The sequence below is a fragment of the Ailuropoda melanoleuca genome, chromosome 11, assembly GCF_002007445.2.
Source record: "Ailuropoda melanoleuca isolate Jingjing chromosome 11, ASM200744v2, whole genome shotgun sequence".
In the NCBI taxonomy this organism is placed as follows: domain Eukaryota; kingdom Metazoa; phylum Chordata; class Mammalia; order Carnivora; family Ursidae; genus Ailuropoda; species Ailuropoda melanoleuca.
The window spans coordinates 104407172-104423431 of NC_048228.1; the positions used below are offsets into that span (position 1 = coordinate 104407172).

Consider the following 16260-nt stretch of genomic DNA (forward strand, 5'->3'; position numbering starts at 1 on the left):
TATGCTCTCCAATTCAGGTTTACCAGAAAGCACTGCCACTGGGGACTTATCCACCACTTGCTGTCTTTTTCTTCTTTTCTTTTCTTTTTTTTTTTTTTTAAGATTTGAGAGAGAAAGCAAGCTCGAGTGGTGGGAGGAACAGAGCGAGAGGGCCGACATGGGCTCAATCCCACGACCCATGATATCATGACCAGAGCCAAAATCAAGAGTTGGATACTTAACCGACTGAGCCACCCAGGCGCCCCCACCACTTGCTGTCTTCATAAAACTCCAATGTCCATCAGGCTCCTTGGATGTTCTCTACTGTTTAGAACCAAAAGAAGGCGGCATGAGTAACTGGCATTCTACTCTAACTTCGAAAAAAAATTTATTGAGATATCTATTAGCATTTAACTTTCCAACCAGGGAGCTGGGAATTATTCTACTTCTTCCTCTTTCTAACCCATCACTGCCTCCTGCATATCTACTACATCCATCCACGCCTGTCCAACCCTACTGCCACCAGTTGACCACTCTGTCCTGAATGCCTGCAACAGCTTCCGAGTTAACTCTTCTAGGTCGGTCTTGTCACACTCCAAACCCACCCTCAAAATTGCTGATTACTGTAAAACACAAATATGATCCTCTCGTGCCTCTGCTTGCATAGCTCAGAGCACAAAGTCCAAACTCTGTAGCACTGCCGACGAGGCTCTCACCCAACGGGTGGCCAACTTTCCCTCTACAGGACACAGAGAAAACATTTTAGGCCTTCAGGCCCCTACAGACTACAGCTCTGCCACTACAGCACGAAAGCACCCACACCCCTTATGTACGCAGATGCAGGCGGTCACATTTCAATAACACCTCGTTTTGAGCCTTGGTCCCTGGACCAAACTGGCCCACCTGCTCTATGCAGTCCAGTAAAGCCTCATCTGCTGGCACTCTGACCCTCCGCTCCAAACTCTGTAGCACTGCCGACGAGGCTCTCACCCAACGGGCGGCCAACTTTCCCTCTACAGGACACAGAGAAAACATTTTAGGCCTTCAGGCCCCTACAGACTACAGCTCTGCCACTACAGCACGAAAGCACCCACACCCCTTATGTACGCAGATGCAGGCGGTCACATTTCAATAACACCTCGTTTTGAGCCTTGGTCCCTGGACCAAACTGGCCCACCTGCTCTATGCAGTCCAGTAAAGCCTCATCTGCTGGCACTCTGACCCTCCGCCAGTCCTTGTCCAGAAGAGGGCTTACCCACCCCAGTCCTGCCTCCGCTCCCGCCACCGCCCTGCTGTCCCACGTCGGTGTGCCTGCTCATACTCCCCCTTCTGCCAGGCACGTGACTTATCACCTTTCCTTTGTCTGGTGAAACAGCTCTTCTCCTTCAAAGTCCAGGTCGATCTCCCATTGACTCCCCTCAAGATTTATTTATCCTTTATCTGTATTTCCAAAACATAGATCTCATGGCTTTGTGTCCCCACAATGCCTAAAACATATTGGTTATTCAGTACTTACAGGATGATGGAGCAAATGAATTACTAAATAAACAGAATTTCAAAAGTTGCAGTCTTCATAAGTTCTGGGAAAAACTCAGAAGTGCAACCCACACAGAGGGCTATTAATACCATGAAAGTCTCCAGCACTGAGTTCTGCTTATGCTCCGCAAGTTAATATGATCCATAAAAGTGCAGTATCATGAAGCAAAAAGAGGCCTCGGAGTACATTAACACAGAGGTTGTTTTTTTTTTTTAAAGATTTTATTTATTTATTTGACAGAGATAGAGACAGCCAGCGAAAGAGGGAACACNCGTGCAGTATCATGAAGCAAAAAGAGGCCTCGGAGTACATTAACACAGAGGTTTTTGACCTGTGTCTCTGAGTCCTATGTGTGATTCCCAAGGGGCTCCTTAAGGAGAAGGGGTAGGGTGGCAGAGGGACAGTCTGGCTAAAGAATCCTTTCTTCCTAGCCCCCTCCCTCCAGCCTTAGCCAAAGTTGCTCCTTATTTCATTTGCAATAAGGTTTCTGTTTCAAAAAAGAAAAAATCTACGTGAGTCAANAGAGGTTTTTGACCTGTGTCTCTGAGTCGTATGTGTGATTCCCAAGGGGCTCCTTAAGGAGAAGGGGTAGGGTGGCAGAGGGACAGTCTGGCTAAAGAATCCTTTCTTCCTAGCCCCCTCCCTCCAGCCTTAGCCAAAGTTGCTCCTTATTTCATTTGCAATAAGGTTTCTGTTTTAAAAAAGAAAAAATCTACGTGAGTCAACAAACTCACGCCCTGTTTGCAGCCTCCATCCTAAACCTGCCTTGTTTCCTGATCTATTCCTGTCCTGTGTGACCCCATGCCCAGCTTCTCACTGACCCCTAGCACCTGCTGCCTGATACTGCTTCTTCAGTATAAAATCCCTTGACTGAAATCCCTTGACTGAAATCCCCAGTTTAGTAAGTATTACACTCAATCCTTGGAAATCCCCAGTTTAGTAAGTATTACACTCAATCCTTGGAATAAAGTCTACTTCCAGCTATTCTGGATAATAATCCAGGTGGTCCCTCCCAGCTCAACTTCTGGGTCCCTACACTAGCACCCAAGGTCAACCATGTGATTTCAAAGGACNCATGCCCAGCTTCTCACTGACCCCTAGCACCTGCTGCCTGATACTGCTTCTTAGAAGCAGTATAAAATCCCTTGACTGAAATCCCCAGTTTAGTAAGTATTACACTCAATCCTTGGAAATCCCCAGTTTAGTAAGTATTACACTCAATCCTTGGAATAAAGTCTACTTCCAGCTATTCTGGATAATAATCCAGGTGGTCCCTCCCAGCTCAACTTCTGGGTCCCTACACTAGCACCCAAGGTCAACCATGTGATTTCAAAGGACTCAAGGAGGACCTGGGGAGTCAATGCTGAGAGGGTTACAGCTGTCACTCATTCAGCTGTCAACTCAAAAGCTGTTGTGTTTATGCTGCTTCTCCACCAGAGTGTAAACTTGAGGTAGGAACTGGCCCTTAATGATATAATAAAAGATACTATTTAATGTTTACTCCAGATACTGGAGTAAGTGTAAATGTATATTGTGTAATATTCAGGAATCATATAAGGATCACACATTTCTAGGATTGGAAATCCTGGAAATCCTTGCACAGAGATAACTAGCTCCAAAACTGAAAGCAGAGAGACAAGAAACACTGACTACCTGGGTCCCTGCTCTGTCTAGAACCTATGGATTCAATGGTAGACAATACAAAGTCTTTGTCCTCACAAAGCACAAATTCCAGGGGACACACATAAGAAACGGATACCTGATAGGTCAGATAATGAAAAGAATAAAGCAGAGTGAGGGACAGGAAAAGGCTGTTACTTTATACAGGACAGTCAAGGGCAGTCAAGACCTGAAGATCAATCTACACGGAATCTGGGAGAGAAGCGTCCCATGTAGAGGGAATGACACACACGAAGTTCCTAAGGTAGGAACCTATCTGTTCATGGGAGAAAAGCAAAGGGCTTAGGGCAGCTGGAACAGAATGAGCAAGAGGAAGGCGACAGGAGATGAGGTCAGACAGGGAGCAGGACCAGAGCATCTGGCTTTGGGTCACTACAGGAACTTTGAATTTTAGCCAGAAACTCAGGATAATCAGTTCTTTAAAAATTCAAAATAAATAAAAGACATCCAGCTTTCACAAAAGCAATGTGTCATAAACAAAGAAAACTTCACCTTCAAGACTTATCTGAAAATAGAACTGCCAGAGCCCAGGGTCACTATCACGTGGCAGGGACAAGAAATCACCGCAGTTACACAGTCTAAGAGCTCAATATCACCAGAGTGGACACTGAGGCCCAGACAGACTCTGCAGCCTGCCTGCTTCGTGACAGACCTTGCACTACCGCACAGGTCTCCTGATGGTCTGTTCAGAGCTGCTCATTGGCTCCTGCTGCCCTGAGCCCAGCCTGGCTGCTCAGAGCATCCCGGTTTCCCACGTGGTGCTCTCCCTGGCCTCTGCAACCTTTATAAAGCAGTAAGATAACAAACAGCTGACAGTGGAAGGCATCTTCACACAGACTCCCACACCGAAAGCCTGTCTCTATAAACTTGCACGACTCTGGTTTTCCCTTCCCCACAAAGCTGAAGACAACCATGCAGCTGAGGGGAAAGCAGGTCAGGCACTGTGCCAGGCGCTGTGAGGAACATTTCAGTTGGTATTGCCTGCCTGCCCTTACTGCCTACTCCTCCACAGCGCATTCCCTTCTCCAAGGTTCTAGAGAGGTGATAATCATAGTATCCAACCCACCTTTGGCCACATGTTGGGGTGGACATAGGACTTGGCCATAGGAAGAACCTTATCCCCCTAAGGCCATAATGAGGGCTCAGGATCCAAGCAGAACCAACTGGAGTTCTGGAGTTCTTTCCTGGGTTTTATGGATAAGAGCTGGAGAAGGAAGTTCTATCCCCTGTGTTTCCCAGTTACATGAGCCAAGACTGTCCCATTTTGCTCAGGTTAGCTTATATTAGGTTACTGTTACTTGCAACCCAAAGAATTCACATGTGCAGGCACATGCACACCTTTTCTCATTTCATCTGCATAGCAATCTTTTAAGGTTGCTATTACTCACTCTATTGTAGAAGGGAGAAAACTGAGGTTAAGTAACTTGCCCAAGTCCATACAGTAAGTATGGGGCATTCAAATTCATATAGTAAAAGGCATTCAAACTCAGGTCCTTCTGCTCTAAATTCTGGGTTTAGAGCAGAATCCAGCTATGAATTCCATATTCACTCAAGAGGAACTCACTGCCATTCCAAAGCCAAAGAATCTCTGGTTTAAAAGGTATGAGGATGTAGTGTGCGAAATAAACAGCATTAAACTAGGGTCAAAGGACCTGGCTTCTACCTCGGCTCAGTCCTATGACTCAGCTTTTAAGACTCTGAGCAAGTCATTTCACTTACCTGGGTGTTTGTTTTCCCACCAACAAAATGAGAAGCCTGAAAAACATGAACTCAGATCCTTTTAAGTATTAAACAAAAAAAGCCCATGGTTCCGCTTTAAGCATACAGATTCTGTTTTTACTCTGTCAGGCAGGATGTCAAGCAGATTTCAACCTGACTGCCGGGCCCAATAAATGGCTGCCTAGGCCATAATACCGCAAAGGATTCTGAGCCGTAAGTCTACTAGGAAATTAGCACTGGCTTCCATGGTCACAGGGAGGAAGAGAGAGGAACAGCTGCATTTGTCATTGCTGATAAAGTGTCTCACCTTCCCAGAGGAATGCTGCAGTCTGCACTACCGATGCTACTAGAACCTGCAGAGGATTTTCACGGATTCCTTTGCATACTTCCCTGGTTTCTCTTTACAAGAAAGGAAGGAAAGTATAGGAAAGCTAACTGGCTTGGGGAATATAGCCGGGAGCCACTGATGAAATGTCTGAATGGCCTACATGGGGTGAAGGTAGTGGGTGAAGGGGAACAGTAACAATCAGTGTGGTTTTCTGATACACTGTCTCAGAAGATGCTGATAATTAGCCTAGGAGTTCAGTAAGGTACTATCACGCCCATGTAACGGAAGTGGAAAATGAGACTCAAGCCCCAGTCACCCACTTCTAAGTAGCAGAGCCCAGATCTGAATCCACATCTTTTATATCCGAGTCCCCGTGCATTGTCCATTCCCACGGTCCCCATTCACCTCACAGTCTAAATGAGTTAACTAATCCAGTTCCAACTGCAAAGTGGCATACTTGTCAGTGCTTGGAGTTTTTCGGATACAGGAAGTTCCTCAACCCAAGATTGGAAACGTCGTTACTGTCTGTTTGTAATTTAATGGGTACACATGCATTGAATATATAAGAATTCAACAAAATTGAGCGTAAAAGTTAAATATTTAAAGGAATGATACTGAAGAAACTGGCATATGGGAGAAAATTAAAAATCAACAGTTTTATTAATCTTAATAAAACCTCTACAACAATTCAGTGAAATGGAAAACTGATATCAGGAATAAGCTTTGTCCAAACTGAGGAATGAGAAGAACTGAATCAAGTAACTTGCATCCTAGAAATGACAGTGAGCCCCTCGAGGAAGACATTCAACCAAAGGCATTACTATAACCTGGTACATTTCCCTAGGTCTGACGACCAGAACTAACCCCTAACCAGACTATGCGCTTCTAGTACTCGCCAGACTTTTATGTGTAAGGGATCCAGGCCAAACAAAACAACAGCCAGCCTTCTCACACATGTGACTATGGCAAGCGCACAGGACACCCCTCACCAGCTCTATCCTACAGTTGCAGGGGTGGGGGGGGGGAGGTGTGGAGGGAAATGGTTGCAAGAACAGGAGATAATACACAAAGCAACTACAACATAAAATCAAAATTCCTCAAAAGAATGCATGTTTTCCCTATGTCAGGAGGGCAGTAGTCCTGAACAACGCGGCCTATGTCCCTACTTCACAGACTCACCAAGGCTTAGCACCTAACCCCATCATCAAATATCAGAATTGGATTTTTCAACAGCATGCAATCCAACCCTCTAAGTCCGCAAAGTTCTTCTCAAACATCTCTGACAAGCAGTCATCCCTCTGTTTAATTGCCTCCAGGCACAGGAAATTCAGCACCCAGGGTCCTGTTACTGCCCCTGAGGCTCATTATTTGAAAAGCCTAAAGCATATTCTTATTACTCAGGGAAAGGCCTAAGGCCTAAACCTCTGTAAGGCTTGCCATCCCAGCTCTGCCTCTAGTCGTAGAAAAATGATGAGGGAAAGAAGGCAAGCTGAGGACAAAGCAGAAACTGACACCCCGCAACCCCCCCATGGGATGTATATGACACGTTCCTCAGGCACTCCTGGCTGCCCTAAAGGACAAAGAAATAGTTAACCTATAGATACCACAATCCTGCAAGACTTAAGTCTCCCTCAATTTACAAATTTCTTAGCAGTTTACAAGAACGAAGCATTTCTACCAATAACCTAGCTTCCGGAAGGTAATGTAGATACAATTAAATGTCCTTATAATCTGCAGCCTCCAGGAAGTCCCCAACCATCTTAACGTTAACGCCTAGCTAGAGGGCAAAACCAACTTAACTTGACAATAGCAAGGCCTCCCGTACCCTGTGAATCTTCTTTAACATATGAAAGTATTTTCTCAACCTCCCTTTTTCCGTACCTCCCCCACCCCCAAGGTATATAATCAGCCACCCCTCACAACCCGGGGCAGCGGCTCTTTCTGCCCAAGGGTCCTGTCCCCATGCTTTAATAAACCACCAATTTTGCACCAAAGACGCCTCAAGAATTCTTTCTTGGTCGNACCAAGGGTCCTGTCCCCGTGCTTTAATAAACCACCAATTTTGCACCAAAGACGCCTCAAGAATTCTTTCTTGGTCGTCGGCTCCAGACTCCACCCCACTGAACCTCACCTATATTCCCCAACCTCATCATCTACCACTTGCATATCCCCTACTCCGGAACAGGATCCGAAATTAGCACAGTGCTCATAAATCAGTGATTGCAGAGTTAGAAAGGGACCTCCCCAAACCAAAACTGTGATCTACACATACCACAATTCCACAGGAGGAACCTCAGGAAGAGCCTGGGCCGACCTGGGGGGAGGGGGAGGGAGAACGTCCTATTTCCTTTCCTCTCATTTCAACCTGAGAAGCCCCTCCTTCGATCCGCTATAAATAGGGGATCAATGCAGTTTAAAAGTCTTCTGCTGTTTGAAGGGGGGGAAGAAAAGGGAACATTTACAGGTAAATAAACTAGGGCCATAAAACTTGCTTAATAACTTCACACAGCTAATAGTTGCAGGGTTAAGACCACAACCCGGTCTCTTGGCTCCTTCTCTAGTGCTCTCTCTAGCACATAACATTGGTCGGCCAGCAGAGCAAAGTTCCCGCATTCCAGCTGCACTCAAATGCTCATCAAAACAATTCAGTAACATTGCACAGTGGCTCATCATTATTTGCAGTAATTCAGACAATATAATCAGTTCCTCAAAAAAACAAAAAACAAAAAAACCCTGAAATATCATTACTAATTTGTTTGCAATTACATGCATTGAGTACACAAAAATTGAGCATAAAAGTTACCTATCTCCACACGTTTGTGTATACTCTTAGCCTGACATGCCTTTCTCTACTCTCTCTGCACTGGAACGAAGTACCCCTCTTTTAAGATTTGTTTCAGGCATCACTGCCACTCAAAGGCCTTTCTTGGCCCTCACGTAAAACTGACCACATTCCCCTTTGTACCCTACACGCTATCCAGGAGGCTGTAAGGCATATGTGTTACTGTCTCCCCCACCATTCCTTTTAAATTGTTATTCTAACAAGGTGCTCGACACAAGGCAGGTGCTTAAGAGATGGTTATTGAGGGACTGAGTGTCTTCACAGGGTCCAATCCCCCTTCTGGTCCTCACATACCCTCTGCAAACTGCCACACATTTATTCGTGAATACATATATTCACTGAAAACTATCTGAATGCCTACAAAGTACCAGGTTGGACTGCATGCCAAAGAGAAGGGGATTTACCATGAAATTAACGAAGTTTAAGTTTTAGGGCCCCTCACTTGCCCCTTCCAAAGCTCCGAAACTCTTCCTGTGATTTTGTATTTTTATATCTTAAAGAGGACAGACAGAACTGTATAAGCTTCAAGCTCCACAAATCCTAGATCTACCCTTGGGGCCAAGGATACAAAAGCGAACAAGACAAACATTCTCTCTCCACTTAGAGTTTCCTGTTCAGTGGAGAAGACAAACAACCATATGTTCATTCATTCAAAAAACATTTACTGGGCAGTGCTATGAGTCGGGCATTGGGGTTCTGAGGTGACACCAGCACTGTTCCTGTCCTCAAGGAGAAGTTCCCTGCTCTCTTGAACGAAAGCCTACTGTGTTCAGGGAACGGAAAGCAATTTAGATGACTAACGCACGTTTGTGAAAGATTACCCCAAACCACTCTCAAGATCTACGGATCCCCAGCATGAACCCTGAACCTATAGCAGGAAGCAAGCGGAAGGGAGAGGTCAGGTGAATAGGATCTTAGATCTCATTGAGCCGGGAAGGGGAGAGGGGGAGGGAGACAAAACAAGTAAACAGAAGACGCAAATACACTGGAGTCGGTGCTGAGATAGAAAAGTAAAGGCCTGTGGGGAAGTTTCCCCGACGTTCAAGTCTGCAGTGACGGCGACCTCAATATCTCGATAAGCAGCCCACGAACTTTGCGGACAAGATACTCTCGAGTTCCCCCAAAGGTATTCCCATTCCCCGAAATAAGGCCGTTCCTTTGCCAAGATAGTTGGCGGCTGTCTGGGACCAACTCTCCTGTCCCCACTTCCGACCACTTTCTCCTCCAAGCTGTTCCTTCACACAGTGAATACCGGACAGGGGCAGGTTCGGGGTCTGGGGTCCACGTCGCGGATCCGCCCCCCTCGCCCGCCGTTTCCATAGCAACCAGCTCACCACTTCCCGCGCCCGGCTGGAGAAGTCGCCCTTGGGCCGGGGGCTCCGGCGGAACAGCTCGTCGCGGCTCCCATCGACCCCGCCGCCCACTGCCACTCCCAGTGCTTTGTTGCGCGTCTTCACGGTCTTGACGCTGGCCCGGAACAGCAGCGTGATATCCACCGCCATAGCGACCCACACCCCCGACCCCCTTCCCGGCCGGCCCACGTCAGCAGCTTGCGACCGCGGCGCGCGCCCGGTCGCTGGAGGACCGTTCCGGCTCCGCACGCCTCCCCCGCCAACGCGACGCAAGAAGAAAGGTTCCGGCGTCCGCGGGGTGACCGCGGCGAGAGGAGAAAGGTTCCGGCCTCAGCTCTTTTCTCCTCCAGGCAAACCGCGGAGGGCTTGACCTCGGGGAGAGGTCCCTGTTGGGGCGTGTGGGCCCGGGAAGCAAGAGGACCTGGAAGCCAGCAGGCTGGCTCCCCCTCTTTTGGTTCTCCCACTGACTGGGCGCGGAGGCGGGGAGGGGGGTGCACTGGAAGCGACCCTTGACCTCCAGGACTCACCTTGTGAGGGACAGAAGCACGTGGACGGTGACCACCTGGGTGTAATAAGTGCTAGGGTAGAGCAGGTGTGCGAGGCACAGAGCCAGAGGCCCTTATCTTTCACCCTACAGCCACCTGATCTGTAAAATTAAGTCAGCACGTTCCTCAGTGTTATTGTGACAATTGAAGGTGGTAACACGTGTGAAGTGTTTGGGCGTTGCTGGGCTCGCTGTGGCCAATAGAAGTTATTGCTGTTAATAAGAACACTGTTATTCTTGTTATTATGTATGGTGGGGAAGAGTACCACAGAGGAGGCATCACCCTGACAAGGCAGATTTGAAAGGTGAGGCGGAACTGATCAGATGAAGACAAGGGCAGAAGAGTGTCCCCGGTTTCTGTTCATCCTTAACGTACAGTTTTTAAATACCCTCTTAAGTCGTAGTAAATTAACCGCAAGTTAGCCAATGAGTTCTTACTACGTTTTGACTCAAGGCTCAGATTTAATTCACCTTCTCGTTGCCTTGTTTTTAAGGAGGATACACAACTAGAATGCGTTAAAGAAGCGGTTGGCAAAGCTTGGGCAGCAAGATAAAAATGATCTTCGTGACACCAAAATGCTCCCTGCCTTTCACGACCATTCTCTTCCAAGTTGCACCCAGTTGAGTTTTCCAGAAGCCGTGTGACTTGTGACATTGCAAATATGCTGAATGCAGAACAGCTGTCTTCTATTAAGCCACACTTTAAAGAGGTTTGCAAAAATGTAAAACCGTGCCATTTGCACTGTTTCTGAAATGTGTTTTTTTCACAAAAGGATCCCATTTATGTTAATAAGTAATGGAATTATTTTTGTTTTTAAATGAATATTTTAGGTTTTGGTTTTAATTTGTAATGTGGTAAATATCAATAGATAAAACACATATAAACAAAGTTTGTTTAGGGTTCTCAATAATTTTTAAGAGTGTGGAGTTCTGAGACCAAAAGTTTGTTTCCAATAAGTTTACGAGAAATAGATGTCATGTGTACCTGCAAGGAGGAGGGAAAATGTTATTTAAAACCCGAACTGTAGCCACTTCAGCTTTCCTGTGAGGAAAAATAAATGTCAGCTTTCTTTCACCCACGTAGTAAGAGAAATGAGAAAGAAATTACTAAATCTCTGCCAGTGATTCTGTATTGCATAAATGGCCCTTTGTTTTATGGAGACATTAATGAATCTTTGGCTATGCAAAGGCAAGCCTGGGGCAGAGTAGAAGGAAAGAGAATTAAATCGCTCTGCATAATAAAGTGAAGGGGATTGAATTAGGGGAAAGCTGGGGAAACCAGAATCCTAGGGGGAGGCCAGGAAAGGAAAAAGTAGTTCCTTGGGAAAGGTTTTCAAGTGGGAGGGGCCTGAGCTACACCAGACCTTCAGTGAGTACTGCCTTGTAAGAGTCCTGTTTTGGGGGCGGTGGGTTTTTGGGGGGTAAAAAGGTGGGGACAAAGGTCTAAGTTTTCTGTCTGCATCTGCAAGAGCGAAAAAGATTGTGGAGATGACACCCAAGTGAGCTCAAAACATCAGGCACTAAAACCACAAGTGACTACAAGTGCATAAAATTACTAGAAAAGTCGCAGAGATCTCGAGGAGGCTGTTGGGCTGCCCACAGACCACAGGCTATGATATTTCACTGGGGGTTTTTTGTTTTGTTTTTGGTGTTTTTGCTCTTTTAACTTCAAAGAGCAAAGTGACTTGAAACCCCATAAAGCTGAGAGGCACTGTGGTGAAAAAGGAAGAACAGAATGTCATGGGAATGAACTACAAACCGTCCAGTTTGATGTAGTGCGTACATTATGTTTCATAAGTAATAATGTTTATTCATTAGGCCAGGCACTTTTCTCTTTCAAACAAACATTAAGACATATTAGAGTCCCTGAATGTAGCCTCCTATAACAGCACCCTCCATAAAATCAGGATAGATGTACACATCTTAGCCTGTTTTGGGGACTCATAGAAGTCATTAAATGCAGCCTCCATCAAATGGAGGGTATATTGCGCGTCCAAATGCCCAGCCCATGACAACTGTGCTATGTATGAGAAATAGAATTCTGTTGTTAGCCACTGAGATTTTTGTCATTGTTACATCGTGCAAAGAGGTTGGTTTTATAGCCCCACTAAGTGAGGGAAGATGGTAAACAGGCATTTGTTGTATGGAGTGTAAATTCTTGCAGGGTAGTATGGGGAGACCAGAGTTTTTGGATCCACAGGATCATGGACTTGCCACAATAATATAGTAACTGAAGACCTTCTGTAGAAGTTTGTTATATTGTTCATCTCATATTCATGTCCCCCTAGGAGAGGATTATAGTTCCTTGACCTATTGATGACTGTCTTGGCCAGATGATTCCTCTTCCCCATAAAAAATGACATTTGTTACAAATTTAGGAAGTAACATGTGGGTCACTGTGCTCTCTTTTCCCTCTGCCATGACAACCCATAGTGTTCCAGTGTTTCATGAGCCTAGGTCCCTGAGTAAAGATGCCATGGAGCACAGGCAACCAAGGATATGTGCTGGCAATGAGAAGTCAACCTTTGTTCTTATTGTCTATGGAGATTTGTGGTCTGTTGTTACTGCAGCATAATTAGCCTATCCTGATTGATACAGCCCACCTCCAGATATCTGCCCAAACAAGTCTACTGGATGCATTCTTCACTTAGCTTCATTACAACGTTATCTCCCAGTAGTAAAGTGTGGCAAGGAAGGACTACTAGATCACACCCAGATCTAATCAATAGTGTTAGACTAACAGAAACCCTGGAGGATTGATCCTGCCCTGGTAGAATTCACACTGAAAGAGGAGAGCACTGAAGAACATATATTTTCAAATTAGGAAGTGGACTTAAAAGAAATTCATAGAAAAAATATTTTTTCTCATGGGCTTTAGAAAAGACTATGACTCCAGGGATGGGAAGCTCAAAGAATAAACTTTTCTTCTTAAGAAGGAACATAGCTAATAATTGGGGTGCTGGAGAAGATGAAACCTCTATATGGTGCTGATGGGAATATAAATTGGTGGCGCCATTTTGGAAAATAAAAAATTAGAACTACCATGGGGACGCCTGGGCGGCTGAGTCGGTTGAGCATCAAACTCTTGGTTTCAGTTCAGATCAAGATCTCAGGGTCCTGGGATTGAGCCAGGGGTTGGACTCAGCTCAGGGTCTGCTAGAGGTTATCTCCCTCACCCTCTCCCTCTGCTCCTCCTCCTGCTCGAGGCTCTCTCTCTCTCTTTCTAAAATAAATAAATAAAATCTTAAAAAAAAAAAAAAAACCACTACCATATAATCCAGCAATCCCATTTCTGGGTATATATCCAAAAGAGTTGAAATCAGGAGCTCAAATAGATAGCTGTACTTCCACCTTCATAGCAGCGTTATAATAGCCCAGATTTGGAAGCAACCTAAATGTCCATTAACAGATGAATAGATCAAAAATCGTGGTATATATGTACAATGGAATAGTATTCATCCTTAAACAAGAAGGAAAACCTGCAATGTGCAAGAAAAGATGAACCTGGAGGATGTTGTGTTATATGAAATAAGCCATTTGCAGAAGGACAAATACTGCATGATTCCACTTATATGAGGTATCTAAAATAGTCAAAGAGAAGGAGAGAGTAGAATAATGGTTGCCGGGGGTGGAGAAGTGGGGGGTTATGGGTAGTTGCTGACTGATGGATATAAAGTTTCTGTTAAACAAGATGAATGTACAACTTTGTGCCTAAGGTTAACAATACTGTGTTTACACTTCAGAACCTATTAAGAGGATAAATCTCATGTTAAGTGTTCTTACCACAATAAAATGAAAATTTTTTAAAAGGTTGGGGAGGAGGATTTCTCCCAGAAGCTCTCTGTCATGAGCATGCTATGAATGCAACACACCAGTTGTGTCTTTCTACAATGCCAGCTTTATTCAATCAGAAAACAAGGTTAACATGATCATAAAGCAGGTTCAGGATTCCAAACTCAATGGCATTTCACCATGTGTTTAACTTGGTTCCTTACATGTCACACAAAGCAAAGCACAGGACAAGTCACATAACAAACAAGATAGAACAGAGGGTAGGGAGTTAATGAACGAGACTCCAAGTCAGTCTGTGAACATGCAGTTGAACGAGGCCTCCATCTGGTCTCCGGGTCAGCTCTCGGCACTCAGTGTATTATGTTCCAGCAGTGAAGGATCTCTGCTCTTTTTGGAGATCTATCAGCCAGGACCTTCTGGGGCAGTTGGCTTTTTGAAGTGGTCAGACATAGAGGGGTCAGTGACTGAAGAGTCTGACAGTTTGCTGCAAAAATCCTCTCTTTTTAAAGGGATTTAATTGGTCTTGGGCCTTTGCAGAACTATTCTGTTCCTGCTGATTATCAGTTCTGAGTGTGTCTGGTACTGGCAATGCCCTTGGCTGCTTGCATCATTGCTTGACACAGACCCCTGCTTGACACGAGTGACTCCATCTTGCTCTCTACAATCTCGCAGTAGAAAAAAAAGGGGGGAGAAAGGGGGAAGGCAGGAGGCAAACACAGAAGGCTGTTGTGTCCCAGCCCTTCCAGGGGCTACCTTGGTCCCTCCACCCCCCACCAGAGTACATAAAAGAAGAGGGGCCACATTCGTCATTCTTACCCAATTATTGGCTTGCGTTCTGGGTCCCTTGTCCTGACCTCCTGGCCTATTTCCTCCTACTTTCTGATGAGCTAGATGTTGGCCCCCAAAAGATAGGTCTACATCCTAATTTCTAGAACCACTGAATTTTACATTATCTGAAAAAGGGTTCTTTGCAGATGTCATCAAGGATCTTGAGATGAGGATATCATCCTAAATTATCCAGGCCAGCCCTAAATCTAACAACAAGTGTCCTTATAAGAGACACACACAGAAAAGAGGAAGCTATGTGAAGACGGAGGCAGAGATCTGACTAAGGCAGCCACAAGCCCCGGCATGCCGACAGCCATCATCAGAAGCTGGAAGGGGCACAGAAGGACTCTCCCCCTAGAGCTTCTTGGAGAGCCTGGCCTCCAGGCTGTTGACACCTTAATTTTGGACTTCTACCCTCCAGAACTCTAAGAAATAAATCTATAGTATTTTAAGTCACAAAGGTTATGGTAATTTGTTACTGCAGCCACAGGAAACTGATATATACCCTACTTCCTCCTCCCGCCATTCCTTCATTACCCATTCTCTGAGCCTCTCCCCTCCAATTTGATCCTCTTGATTCTCAGCTGCTGTTTGGACAGTCCCTCCGAGGACTTTCAGCTGCCGTGTATCCGTATCTTTCCTGATTTTAATTGTCTCGCAACTACCGACTTTTGTGCTATTGTCTCTTCTTCCAACTACCACCATCATCCACCCTTGGAGAGTAGCTTCTGCACACACACACATACACACACATACACCTACACACATACACACACCTACACACACACACACACACACACATACACACAGCCCCATGGAGGGCTGGAGTCCAGAATGAGCTGAATTTGGCCAGAGTAACACCCACAAGTTTCCTTTTGCTACATTTGCTGTGAAATGGATGTCCAGTGGGTCGTTGGTTTGGGGTAGATGCTTCACTCTCAACGTATGCCACAGAGAACATAGATACACTCAACTCAAACATTCAACTTCTTCTCAAGGAGCTGTTTGGGGAATGTGAGCGAGAACTTGTTTGGAGGGTCTAGCAGCAGCTCAGAGCATCTGGAATGTTCATGCCCAGAGCAGCCGTTCGCAATCTGGAAAAGCATTCAACTTTGAGCAGTTCAAATTAGTGCAAAAAGAGAAAAGGGACACTTGCCCACATAGCCATATCAGCCGATGGGGGGAGGGGGGTGTCTATGACTGACAAGGTGCCACCAGAACCTGTTGGTTTGGAAGCAAGTCAATCCTAAGGAAGGAGCATATGGCAAGAGAACAGGAACCACTTGACAAGGGTCTTGGCATAGGCATAAGGCGGCGCTCGGGCCCTCCAAGTCCTCCCTGCCACATCCGTGTGACTAAATTTTGAGAGACAAGGTTGCAAAGAGTAAAGAGATGGTGGGACATTTTCTGTGGTTTGTACTTCTGCCAGTCACTTCTCAGATGGTCACCAAGACGAGCTTGTCTTATTTGGAAAATTATCTCAAACTAAGTCCTTTTGTTGATTTTCATATAGGAAGCCAAGTTGTGTGTGTGTGTGTGTGTGTGTGTGTGTGTGTGTGTACATGCCTGTGTAGGGTGGTAGTGAAATACAAGGGTTAAATAACAAGGTCTCAGTTTGTGGTCTCTCCCACCACCAGCGATGATCTTGGGAAAGACCCC

General features: G+C 45.6%; 1 protein-coding gene across 1 annotated transcript in view; it reads right to left on the minus strand.

Annotated features, from left to right (window-relative positions):
- STX18 (syntaxin 18) overlaps window positions 1–9680 on the minus strand; it is a 119011-nt gene extending 109331 nt beyond the window's left edge. The window contains exon 1 of the mRNA XM_002923292.4: window positions 9420–9680. Coding sequence (XP_002923338.3) covers window positions 9420–9587 — 168 coding nt within the window. The 5' untranslated portion in view covers window positions 9588–9680. The remainder of the gene's footprint in view (window positions 1–9419) is intronic.
- Between the last annotated feature and the right edge of the window lie 6580 nt (window positions 9681–16260).